The sequence below is a fragment of the Wyeomyia smithii genome, chromosome 1 (genome assembly GCF_029784165.1).
Source record: "Wyeomyia smithii strain HCP4-BCI-WySm-NY-G18 chromosome 1, ASM2978416v1, whole genome shotgun sequence".
Lineage (NCBI taxonomy): Eukaryota > Metazoa > Arthropoda > Insecta > Diptera > Culicidae > Wyeomyia > Wyeomyia smithii.
Window position 1 is genome coordinate 196,251,370 of NC_073694.1, and position 13,999 is coordinate 196,265,368.

General features: G+C 38.4%; 1 protein-coding gene across 1 annotated transcript in view; it reads left to right on the plus strand.

The window, feature by feature from the left end:
• Nucleotides 1-8,793, plus strand: part of LOC129721222 (high-affinity choline transporter 1) — a 56,090-nt gene extending 47,297 nt beyond the window's left edge. Inside the window, exons 8-10 of the mRNA XM_055673536.1 lie at nt 5,186-5,415; nt 5,479-5,590; nt 5,664-8,793. Of these exons, the coding sequence (XP_055529511.1) occupies nt 5,186-5,415; nt 5,479-5,590; nt 5,664-5,900 (579 nt within the window). The 3' untranslated portion in view covers nt 5,901-8,793. The remainder of the gene's footprint in view (nt 1-5,185; nt 5,416-5,478; nt 5,591-5,663) is intronic.
• The last annotated feature ends 5,206 nt before the right edge of the window (nt 8,794-13,999 follow it).

Below are 13,999 nucleotides of genomic sequence, written 5' to 3' on the forward strand. Positions count from 1 at the left end.
TCGAATCCCATCGCCGACATAGGTGTCGATGGTTGTGAGGTGGAGTGATCCTCCACAACCAACCCAACTGGTCTAGATTCAATCCTAGCCGACACCGGGAGATTTTCTGAGGCGAAAAATCTCTGGGATCACGCCTTCCATCGCATGAGGAAGTAAAGCCGTTGGCACCGGTCCGTTAAAAAACGGGTCGTGAGTTAGGGTCCTGGGTGTGGAGTCGCCTCCCTGGGCGTCGGTGATTGGCCACAACAGTGGCGGAACTAGACCGACGGAAAATAAACGAGAATAAAAAAAAAAGTTTACCCAAAAATTCTCGTTGGGACGCATCTAGGGGACGTCGGGCGGGTTCGCCGACTGTGGCGTACCACATCTATATTCAGCCGCTCCATCTCAAATAAACTTCACCTCAGAGCTCATTACCTTCGTGAGGAAGAAAAATACGAAGTGCCCTGCCAGTCGTTTCCATCCGGGGTGAGATAGATCAAGTCCATCAACAGCCACGTCGAGGATCGCCGGAATAATCGACTGGACTATCTTATCCAGTTGCTGCCGCTCCAGTCATTACCTGCAGCTTCAAGACCAGTGGACGGGATTGCCGTTTCCTGACATGTATGTCCATGTTCGTCAGCTACTTTTCCACTGTTTGGCCGGTTGCACCGACCTTCCGGCCATAAAGTGTCGCAAGATATCCGTTTTCGACGCAACGAGGTACCGTTTTTTTGTAACGCGCACACTTCTGAATGGAGTAGCTTCACTATTTTCACCATCACGGTTAAAGTTCGACTGATAGAGCTGTCAATTTTTTCTGCTGACTCATGCGTTACTATGATTGATGCTGCATGGGCAGTTCCGTCAGTGCATGTGATGGTAAACCCTTGAAAAATTTTTGTGTTGGTCCACTGCTGTTTTTAGCCCGGACCATTTTGTGTAGGAGTTTAATAATTTGGAGTTAAAAACGCCGTAGTGACTGAATCCTCAAGTATTGTCAGCAACTTCTTCTACACCTGCTATAAAATATTTCTCTCGATAAGGTTATTGAAAATATGCGCTGTCGATAATATTATTGAAAACCTAGGTGATGCATAGCTCTTTACTGTACTGCCGTGAGATGACAAAGTGACGTAAGTGCCATTTTTTTGAATATGGGATTTTTATATCATCTTGTTCCTTGTATGAAGACCTATCTTTTGGTATGTTCCTTTTCGTTGTTACTTATTCGTACGTTGCATAAAATCAAAAAAACAAAATGACGTAGGCAATGTGGTAAAATGAGTCTACGTGGGTTGAGCATCATCAAAAGTTGTTAATAAGCTAATAAATGTTTCAATTCAACTGCAAATATACCAGATTTAATTTGTGCTCTAGTAGTGGCATTATAAATTCAAACCAGTTGTGGCACTAATAGAATGTTAAGATAATGTCAACTCGTTTTACAAAGACGATGACGTTGATCAATTAGTTTCATAGATTCTCCCTTTTTTCTGGTGAATATGCTGCCCATAAATGCATAATTGTTCCATATGCAAGAACTGAAGGTTGAGATACAAGCATTTACAAATTTATTTTGCTTTTCAGCCATTTTGATGAGACAATTTAGTTCAATATTTTTATCGATATTCTCAGAACGAAACATATTATATTGTCAGTCTATTCTGTTTCAATTGAATATATTAAAGCAAAAAAAGAGAAAAAATCAAAACTCCTCCGCAACTTTAACTTCTGGCAGGTCTTGCCAATACGTACGCTTCTCTGCAGGCACCAACGAACACAGTTTGCGCAGTATGAAATCTTTTCGGCTTTTTTCGGTTCCGGTACACGTTTCGCGGTACTTCAGCGTCAATTTGAAGTCAAAACTGTTCTTTTGAATCTGCTTCAACTGTTTGTTGGTGAAAACAGAGCAATGTTCCGTCGAAAAATCGTTCCGATAGTGAAATTCGTACGATCCCCTCGAAAATTTCACTGTTTTTATATTGGCTAGCTTTGGTCGGTCCTTCAACCTGCTGATTACCGACGGCTTAAAATGGAAGGTTGGGTCAAAGAAGTCATTATACATTATAGTCATTCCATGGATGTAACAATCGGTTCTGGATCACCGTTGGCTTGTTTGATGCAGTTTACAAAATCAGGAAATGTTTGAATTTCCCCTTTGTTGAACAGGCGCATCCTTCTCTCCACGGCTGCGTGAAATGCATCGGCCGACATAAAGGTATGGTCACTTTCCAAATACTTGAATGTTACATCTCTAGTCGATGTCATCGATGAGTTGACGATCAGAATCATATGGAGCATGAGGTCCCAATTTTTGTTCTGGCTTGAACAATTATCAAGCCAATAAAGAATATGCTCTTGATCCTTGTCGACAAGTAGGTTTTGCGTAAAAGAACTAATAATGTCGCATGCCTTCCGACCACTAATTGTTTCGTTCCAGACGACAGCATGCGTTGAACCTTACTTTTGGCCTCCCAAAGGTGCAAAGGTTTCGTTCATAGCGATGATACGTCTGGAGAATATAACCACCTTGAAACCTTCCATTCTTGGCAGCTGAATCACCTGAAAAAAAAGTCGAAAATAAAAAAAAAGGAACAGTTGACGTTATTTTAAGAATTTGAACATAGTCTTATCTCTGTCATATTCACATCTTGACCGAATCGCCACATTTTTGTGCTCCTGTCACTGCATACATTTGGCACAATCCTCCAGAGGGTTCACACTGCTTTCTTCTTCTTCATCCGCACTAGAATCTGCGCAACAGCCCGCCTCAGGATACCCTTCTCCGGGGAAGTCAGATTCACCGGTGGTTTGAACGACGTGGTTAGCCAATTTCATTTTTTTAAGCTTCTTATTGTAAGATGAATAGCTGCACGATTCGAGAGATTGTTTTAATCGTTTGTCATGGAAAGAATCATACATAGCTTGGCAAATTAAATCCGTTGGCAGATACAGAACGTTATGAGCATGTTTCCTACGATAATGGGATATCATAGGCGAGTACGACATGATGTCGTTCTTTACAGCTTCGTCCATTGGGTTGATCATCTATATTTCCCACGTTTTTCGACATTTGATTGTCGTTGGCCATAATTGTCATGTGTTCTGTAAACGAAGTTGCTGGAAAAGATAAAGATAAGCTCAATTATTCTGAAGAGTTAATCTCAAAATTCAGTATACACCGATTTTAATTCAAATTACCTGCCAGTGATTGGATGTCCCAACGTATTGAGAAAAAATCCCAAACACACCGCTTGGTCTAACCCATGTTCGTTTGCAAGAGAGTACATCGATGACGATTTACAGAATGTCGACTGGAATGTTTCAAGATGAACGATCGCTTCCAAAGATGATTTCCAGTTAAAAAAGTTTAATTGATTTCTTCTGTATCGACTGATTTTTTTTAGCAATCTAGGGCACATTCACAATCCGCTTCAATCAGGCGAAGGGTTTTGATTCGTTTTTGCATAGTTCTGATCTGAGCCTTCTTCCTCTTCGTTAGGTTCCACGTACCTGGCAGATCAGTCTCGTTTCCGCTGCTATTACGACTGGTGGTCGGTAGTCCTGCATTTTCCTCAATTGTTCCAGAAAACTCTTCATCTGAATCAGAACCGTAATCTCTAATCGACGCAAGAGCCGTTTTAGAACTCATGTTTTCAACGATGGAAATAAAACAAAACAACTGCTGCAGCGTGTTGATCAATGTTCTCATGGCCTTCTGCGCGCATTCTCAACCGCAACGTCAGGTATGCAGCAAATCGTTGAAAAAAATCTCGCTTTCCATGCAAAAGTGACGTTGAGCATAGAATTTTCTTTTCATGAGAAGTAAAACAGGTTTGAAAAAGCTGTTCATATCATGCTTCTATACATAGTAGAATGAACAGAACAGATGTCGACAAGTTCTGCATGATTTGTTTTTACATGAAATATATTTATGTGGCCCGTACTGAAAAACTGATCAAATGGATTTACGTCATAATGTTATCTCACGGCAGTGTAGGGTAGGGTCACTTCCAGGGAATCAGCAGGCGTTGAAAAAAGTGACAGTCAGTGTTCAGCGGTTTGCCCGAGCCTTTGGCATCCCTATACCGAGTAACAGTGAATGACAATGAACTCATGTCCTGGGCTCAAATTAATTTGTGCCCGCTGTCAGCAGTAAGATGAAGATGTATGAAAAGAAGCGGTGATATGCTATCTCGTTTTTACATATGTTGAGATGTTAGCCCTTGAAACATGGCGTGATGCCAAAGGGATGGGTTTGCCTATCTATCTCTTGGCGATTGAAGTGTTCGGATTTTGTGTCAAAGCCGAAATCTGAATTCTTGTTATTTTCACATACAAAACATGTTTGAATCTATATAAATAGCACTTAATTATTACAAAAATGAAACAACCAACATGCTAGACCTTTGAGATCAAAGAGAAGGTTCATTTTTCGTTGATTTTTAGTGCAAGAAGTTACATCATAGCTAGCTTAAGTGTTCAAAATTTGATGCAGTACGGTATATTTATTTATATCCCGTGAAATGTTGGAGGCGATAATAAAGTTCAATTGTTTTGCATGGTCGTTTGGCTACAAACTACTCCCACAGAAACCACAATGGATTTTTGGTTTCCAACAAACACCGCTATTAATATTTTGCTAGATGTGAAGCCGCTGTCAGTTGGCCAGGCCACTTTAAACTAATGACAGTGCTATGCGTAGAATAGCTAGTGCTCTGCATTGTTGATGGTTATAATTGATGAGTCCCGACATGACCTTCGTCTGTTTTTGCTTCTGCTCAAGTTTTCCAGTGAGCTGACGTCATCCATGTTGTTGGTAACTGTCATGATCATCATCACAATTAACAACGACAACATCAATATTACCATCATTCCCTCCCTTTACAGACAATCTAAAAAAGAAAATGGAAATCCACTGCTCACGTGGGGAACTGTTTTCCATTTTCATTATCCATTTGTCAATTTGACGTGAGCACTGAATAATTTACGAATGCTTTATCAGTTTTCGCTTTCGACCTGGCCGTATGAATGTACGAGGTGGAAAATTATTCCGCTTCTATGTTAGTGGCGAGCTAGGATCTCCAAATAACTAATGGTCGACATGATTCGATTTAGTTCCATACCGCACCTATTTATTTTAAATGAATTCATGTTTTTACTTTTGTCTTCTTTTTTCCCTTTTTGTATGCTTTATTAGCTGCTAATGGTAGTGCACTTTAAAAAGCACTGCAACACTTACGGAAGTTTGTCGGCGTATATAATTGCGTTCCTGGTTCGGTTGTCCGGTGGGGAAGCGATACTCGGACTGCCGGCTTTGATCCACTATCCGGGTTACGTCGCCGAAACCGGGACACAGATGTTCCCCTTCCGTACGATGGCTATGATCATGAGTTTGATCACACTGATAGGTGTCTCCTGGTGGACAAAGTAAGTGTTTTTTGTTCGATTACGATGTAGTGAGTTTTGATTGATTTTTTTCTTCGCGCACAGATGGGTTTTTGAAACCGGTCGATTGGCTCCGAACTACGACTACTTCCGCTGTGTGGTTAATATTCCGGAAGAGCTGCACCGGGTCGAGGAACCGTCCGATTCCGGCGAACAAGTGAGTGTGTCATGATCTTGAGATTTTTATACAATTCATAACAAACTCGTGTTCCCTTTCTATTCGAATACAGATGTCGGTGATGGCCGGTGGAATGACGCGTATGTACGGTGCGGCCACCATGGTCGGGAAGGACGAACGTAATGGACGGATCAATCCGGCCCTGGAAGCGGATGACGATTTGCCGGTGGTGGAAGCTCAACGTCAGATGCAGTTCGGTACGGTCGGCGGTGGCGGCGGTTTCATACAGGGCAGCAGCAGTGTGGTCCCCGGTGCTCACGGCCAGTCGCAGGGTCATACGGCTTTCTGAAAGACAATGCCACAGTAAGGTGGGCTGGTGCCGATCTTCTGGTGCAGTCTGTATTTGTGCTTGTGGAAAAGGGGAGGTCACATCCGATGTTCGCGGATTTTAATCTACTAGTGGAACTGGTTTCCACGGTTCATCTAGTATTAGTGAGAGACGCTGATCATTCACTGATGGAAATACGAACCATTAACTGATACATATCAAATATTATTATTGAGTTAAACTCAGAAACAACCGATACATATCAAACTAGACATTAGACCGCAGAAGAACAAAACCATTTAACGACAATTTAAACTCTACCACACATATTAACAAAAATCCAATGGAGTTAAAGTATTATCGAAATGAGTGTGAGTTTTCAACAGTTCGATTTGGAAGAAAAGTGAAACGCAGCAATTCTAGAATTAAAAGTCAGGAGGTGGTTTTGCTTGCAATTTGTTGCTGATTCGGTACGGTACGAGTGGATGTCGAGTTTGACACCAAAAAGTGTTATTTTACGTGTGCACCATGCAAAACAACAAATGTACAAAATTTATAATTTATCTCAGATTTTATTGTTTTATTCATAAGGCGAATCAGCCGCAGGCTGAACAATAGAAGACAACCAAAATTGTTTTATTATGCAAGTGTTTTTAAAAGTATGTGGATGTAAAAAATTTACTCTATTGTTGTTGGATAATATAGTTTATTTGAAAGTACAAGGAAGTTTCGAGGCAAAAGTTAAGCTAGGAACAAAAGTCGGATAAAGGTGCTAGAGCTTAGGTGAATGAAACATTGTTAGTGAAACATTGCTTAACCAGAATCTGTTGCTTGGCAGGCAATCATGGATGCAGTTTCAGTTTGTGTTGCTAGTCTATTAACGCGTTAATCATTTATGATTTTATGAAGAGAATACAAAGAATAATGTGTCGCTTGTGAGTTGAAAAAGTACTAATAGAACTGATTATGTAATAAAGCAACTAAAAAATCGTAGTCATAATTTTACCGGTATAGCAATTATTACTGAAAACTGTAGGTGTTTTAATCAGAACTCTAGAATAAGTGATGAAACTAAGGCAATTAATAGCAGACGATAAGCGAAACCTTAAACATATCAATGGTGCCCTTCCAGTTGAAGAAGACAAACTAAAGAGAAAAAAGAAATTTAAAAAAATACTTATCTACAACAACTGCAAACGGCCACACCGTACATTCTCACAGTTACTTTGGTTGTCAATTAAACTGTTTGGAAAGCTCTCAACTATGGATGTACGAACGAGCAACTTTGCTTAACTATACCATATTTAGTATTTCTAGGGGATAGATTGAATTTGATGTGCCATTATTTTAGTTCGGTGAAATACATTTGTGGAAACTGGGAATGCTCATGAAGTTAGAATATAATTTAAAGGATGATTTTATAATAATTTTAGTACATAATTTATGAAAGACAAGAGACATGCGATGTGATCCAATGAAGTAGTTCCAAAGAAAAATATATATTTTTAGTCGCTATTCTAAAAAACGGTATAATCGAAGGCAGAAAAGTGAATCAGAAGAGCTGAAGCTTGCAGAATAACAGCAGTTAACGTTGAGCGAATGGTGAACGATTCAGAAATCAATGCTGGAAATAGTGGAGCCTCTTGCAGTTATTTCTAATTGACAGTAACTGTTTTTTCATTCAAGTGCTCTTGTGGTCACGATAGTTTTAGATATTTAGATATTTCAATGAGATTTATTCTGCTTAACATTGGCAACTTAAATCAGTGGCTCTCGCCTTGTGAAACTTTCAAAGTCGTCTATAACTGTCACAACTTTCGACGATTCGCTCACAATGTTGTGTGTGCGTTTGGAGTGGACTCAAAGTGTGAAGGAATTTTATCTTTCCAACAGTTTTTTTGGTATGGATAGGACAACATTATGTTTATTTTCTTTTACAATTTAAAATGAGCAGAAAAAGATTGCAGTTATTACCATATATCGGAGGTAGTTTATTCAGTAGTATTTAAAGCCGGCGTTCATAAAACTTGGTTTGTATTGTTTCGAAAAATTGTCATAAAATGGCTGAAGAAAAAAAAACTGATATCATTCAATCATATCATTAGCTGTTATTCAAGTGTTATCGTACTGTACTGCTACTACTACATATACATATTGTAAACAAAATTGAAGCATAAAGAAAAAAAAAACTATAAATATACACGAAGAGAGAACAAAGCTAACAACCAAAAAATGATTAGAGTTTTTAACGACTAAGGCAAGAGTATATTAATAGCAACTAACCGCGCTAACGGATTGTATAATACGAGATGTGAATCGCTTCCGGCCCGGAACGATAAATTGTTGAAAACGGTTATCTGTACACAAAGTGAAACCAAAACTAACAGAAGAAGCTTAACATTGTAGAATTGTCCTGAGTATACACCCCAGGATGAGAAAAAAAGTACACTATTGAGGCGAAATGTAACGTATACTTATTCGGAGTTTGCACTTACAGGGAGTGCTGCGCACTTGAAAATTCAGAAAAATGTAAAATATTCTGTACGATGTAATTCACTAGCGAAGAGCAAACCGCCCGCCTGTGAGGGCCAAACTCCGGATGATTGCTTTTGGTCCAACGACATGCCCTGGCAAGCTATTCAGCAGAGAAACACAAAGTCTTACAACACATATCAAAGTAGTGAGTAATCGAACGAACGGGAGAACTATGCAAAATCTGTATTATGATTACCAAAATATATATATACTTATATGTATACTAAATATAGAACGAATGAAGCCCACAATGATGAATATTTGTGAACCAGATACATATCAGCTATATTAGGACTTTAAACTTTAGTGAAATAAATTGTTGTTAAACTATTTAATGAGACAGGAAAAAAGTATATAATTAAATATATCAAGAACATTACGGTGCTTTATGTTGATCGTATTGAGAAAATCTTCTTCACCTGTATTTCGATAATCATTCTTCACCTGTGTTTCGATACGAAATTGTATTTTATGGTTGTAGTTGCGATCTTCGATCATAATTTTCTTCAACAATATAGTTTCGTGGTCCTTCACACTAAAAGTTGCAAAAAATCCAGCACCTTCAACAAACTATTAATGAGATAAAGTTTCTTTTTTTCCTCTAGCATACAAGCAAAATATCGGCGATGCTTATACCATACCAAGATACGACATGCTTTTGAAGTCAGCTAGTGCAATTATCGCGGAAAAAATTACCCTTTGGGTATTTTCGCTCGAAAATTTAAGTAGAACTAGTTCAGAGTATATTGTTTACATTGTATTTTTTATCGCTCTCAGTTTTTCGAAAAGTGGAATAAATGGCGCAGCCCGAAAAGCAACGTAGCGAATTGATTTCGCGCAAGCTCCTGGAAAATCCTCAACTCTCTCATCGGGAAATCGGGAAACAACTCGGAATCGGGCAGTCAATGGTGAGTTATGCGATTAAACATTACTCCGCAACTTTGAACATCTAACGGAACGAGAAATGCGATCAGAATTATATTAGTGATCAGGATCATAAAACGGAGTCCCAATGCTTCGGTCAAGGATGTGACCAAAAAGTTGAATCTGTCCAACTCTTTGCTTCAAAGAGCCAAGGACCGGAAGGGCTTGCATACGTACGAAGTGCAGAACATTCCACATCGTGACGAACGACAAAATACGATGGATAAGTCATGAGCCTGGAAACTGCCCATCCATATGATCATTATTGTGAGACAAAAGGTAAATGTAAGCTCCAATCCTCCAATGCACTGTTCGTGTTTTTTTATAGGTCCTATGACAACAGTCGATTGGCGGAGCTATATTTTTGCGCCCGATTTTTCAAATTTCCGTTAAACCCACTTTTTTAAAACTAATAAAATAAAATTTACACAGTTGTTATAGGACCCATAGGGCTTATAGTGTCCCTGTCTAATGCACATATGACGATGCCTCATTGCCTCATCATAGATGATGAGACAGCTTCCAGGGCTACTATTCTCCATCGTTCAGCACAAATTCGATGTTCAGAGGAAGTAAAGAAGCAGAAACTGTCAAGGTTTCCCATGAATTACATGATTTGACAAGCGATCAAGCTTATCTGGCAAACGTAGTGCGCCCTTCGTGACTACCGGGACTGTAGAAGGGAATCTACCTCAAAGAGTGTCTACAAAAGCATCTGCTTCCTCTGTTGAAGCAACACGAGGGCCCTACGATCTTCTGGTCGGATCTTCGCAGCTCGGTACGTTTCATCAGAAAGCCAACATCTCTGTAAAATCGTTGCGACGATTCATCAATGAACAAAAATTGCCGATTTTTCATAGGTTTACCTTACCACACACTGACAAAACCACCTATGCAGCATCAATCATAGTAACCCTTGGGTCAAAAGAAAAAAAAAAATGTCAGCTCTATCAGTCGAACTCTTACTGTGATGGCGAAAAAAGTGAAGCTACTCCGTTCAGAAGTGTGCGCGTTCAAAGAACGATATCCCGCCACGTCGAAAACGGACAACATGCGGCATTTTGTTGATACCGGATACTTCCGTTCCACCTACACCTACAACATCTTGGTAATATTGGACAACAATCAGAGCATCAAAATAAAGCCCGATTCCGGACGTTTCCGGTAGGTAGTTTTTTTTATCTATATTTTCAGAATTTATCAAAGAAATCTTGATTTACAAAACGGTTCATGTTGTAAAACACCTTCGAAGTTACCTCTTTTAAAAATGTAGGAGAACAGTTTTTCTGAACATTTTGGAATATATAAAATCCTGCTAAAGCTGTTATTGTATGTTTACACACAATTGAGAGCGTGTTGTATTAGCTTCCTAAAACCGGAAGAGTATTCGATTTTAGCTCTGCAGAGTCTGCCGCAGGCCACGTAGAAAATGTTCCTGCTTTTGAACTTAAAAAACCCTTGCCCTTCAAGAATCAATGTTAAAAGTTTGCGAAAATAATACGTTTCTGTAGAAAAAAAAGTTTATTTTTATTGTTTCGAAAAAAATAGTAGGAGGGTGGTATCCAAGACACGACCGCATAGTTGACGTTGGACTACAATAATTTTATATTTTTATTTTGAAGCTAAGTTTGATTTGAGCTCGTTTTACTTTTGTAGTTTGCTTGATTTATTTTAACCAATTCAAGCTCAACATCTTCCAAAAGGAAGGTATTTTGGTTCGGGTGGTAATATCAAGTATCTAGGTCGTCAGCCCAAATTCATCATGCGACACCTCAAACGACTTGGAACTAAAACTAGTTCATTGGTGGTACTGTTAAGGTCGCTTTGACTACTTAAAAATACAAAAAAGTCATGAAAAAAGAACCATTTATTTTTGGCATGGTTCGATTTTGGCAACAGAAAACATTCTGGCTTGTTAACAAAATCGAACGGGGTCTGTATTTTTATTATTTCTTTACAGCACTCTATCTTAGAAGAAAAAATATTCTCTTTAACATTCACAATGGTCTAGAAACCAAATTTAGGGGGAAATTTGGGTAGAGCTCTATAGCAATGTTTCAGAGAAAAACTTTTTTTTACAAAGTTACCTAAAATTATTGGAGCTATAAAATTGTAGAGCAAGGTTTTCTATCTACAAAAATAAAAAAAAATAGATACTTGATTGCAACAAAAATTTTGGTCACCCTAATTTTTGATACTTTTTCAAAAAGCGGTTTAACATATGTAACAACTTTGAAGAAGGAAGTTTTTCTCTAAAATATTGATATTGAGCTCTAGACCTAAATTTCCCCCCAAATTTGGTTTCTGAACCATTGATGAATACCTTTCATTCTAAGACAGCGATATTCTTTTGATTGAGTACGATTTAGTAGAAATTAACCTTCCTTCTATATCTATTTGTCTTGTTGAAGTTGGCTTACTCGCCAAGCAAAGATGCCACATAATTTTTTTTCCTGCAGTTACAAGCTCGTGGAAAAAATAGCGATAACGAATTCAAGTTTTAGTAGAAAATGTATATTCACAGAAAATTTGAAATTGAGATAGATTTTTATGAACATTTTAACATTCAATTCAGGTCAATTTAAACATTTTATCAGTACACAGAATCAATCAGAAAAAAATTGATCAGTTTCAAGATACCAAAGAACAACGAAGATACCATATTTGAAAGTTATATGTCTGTTATCTTCGAAAATAAACTGGGCTAGAGTGATGCACAACATTAGCCTCAGCAGTTAATGTTTGCATAGCGTTGTTCAATTACAAGTAAGGTTATGGAAAGTAATATTTTCTTGCAAAAGCTAATTCAAAAAAAATTTCAATTGAAAAATACAAATACGGAACTCTAATATCAAGATGAAATGAATTTGGTTTTCCTCTATACCGCCACCGCGGGATGCAAGTAGTATTGTCATATTGGACTAAATTCATTTAGCTAGTAAAATATAATCATCAATACAGCTTGTTTAACTACCTATTTAAAGATCTGTACGGAGCAATTTGGTTTTCTATTGTCTTTTAACATTAACATTAACATATATATTAACAGCAGAACGTAATACTGTCTGATAGTGGAGGTGGTTACGACCTTTCCGAAAAAGCTTCACCTTCAAGACATCAAAATAGTCTAGGCTCATGGAAGCTAACATTAGTTAGTCACGGGGAGATTCTGTCATTTTTTTTTTACCACTGCTATACAGGATATCACAGCAGGCAGTTGGTGTCTATTCATGAAGTCTGTGCCAGGCGTGCTCGCATATGACTGGTACATTGTTGGTGAAAATTCGACCTTGAAACTTTTATTCAATTTTCACTGTTTAACAATGAAGTGATAATGAAAATTGAAGAATCACAAAATTGTCCATCATTTTATCAATCCAACGACATATTGATTATTGTGATCCATCATGTGGTTACATCAGTATTAACGTTTGAAATCTTTCATTCCGACGTTACACCTTGGGTTTTATTTTTCGCAGAATGCATCTCGATATAGTGCGGTTAGACGTAGTCCTACGTCAAAAACTAAGATATGCCTCAATTCACGTGGTTAATGGACAATACTTTTTCATATAACAAAATCATATATATTAGAAAACTAACTGTTTGACTACAAAATAATAATTTTGGCCGTAAATCAAAGTTTTTCGACCATTGTGCCCTGGATGGTAACGACTGGCAGGCCACTTCGTATTTTACTTTTTTTTAGTTTACTAAAGTTCACTAAAGTTCACACACCAAGTTCCTCAAGATGGTTCTGATGTGGCTGATAATCAGCGAAAAGGGGATGTCAATGCCGCTCTCCTTTCGCTGCGGACTGGCTGTGAACGGGTAAGTTTATAGTACGAAGTGCCTGTCGAAAGTTGTGTTGTTCATCAAGAAATGCCATAAGGGCCGTGCTCTGGCCGGATCTAGCGTCGGCCTCACTACTCGAAGCGATCATTGGAGAAGATGAAGCGACTGAATATCGATGTGGTTCCCAAGTCGGCGAACCCACCCAATGTCCCCCAGATGCGTACCATTGAGAATTTCTGGGTTAACCTGAAGCGTAAGATCTCCAATAATTTTGACGAGAAAACTGAGGAGGAATCGATAAATAAAACGAAGAAAGAATTTAAAATTATGCCTACACGAATGTTTTCGTCCGTCTTGACTTATTGAATATTATTGCAAATAAGCTAACCTTCCATGGGAAATTTATCAAACACAATTATCTGTCTCAGTATTTATTACCACCATTCAAAAAAGTTCGTTTTTTAATGAAAAACAGTAAAGGAGATACAAATGACTCTTTCGAAGAGATGATAATCTTGTGTTCCGACGAAAGGCTGTTCAGCATCGTAAGTCTGTCTTACACGCAAAATTTCAAGCTTACATCAACCGAAGTGTCCTCTCAAAACGCACATTAAATACTCTGGAATTGCACAAAAAATTTGTCAAAAGGATAACGTAACAGTTGCGTAATGAATACATTGACAGAGATCGAAATCAGAATATTTATATTATACACAAAATTGTGGTGTTTCGGTAGACTTCGGTTTTGGGCGAACGATCAGTTTTGGGGCACTCAAAAAACTGCTGGTAACTTTCGCGAGTCGGTGCGTATCAAAGGCTCGTGCATCCCTAATCACCGTCAGTAACCGAAACAGCCAATAGCGACC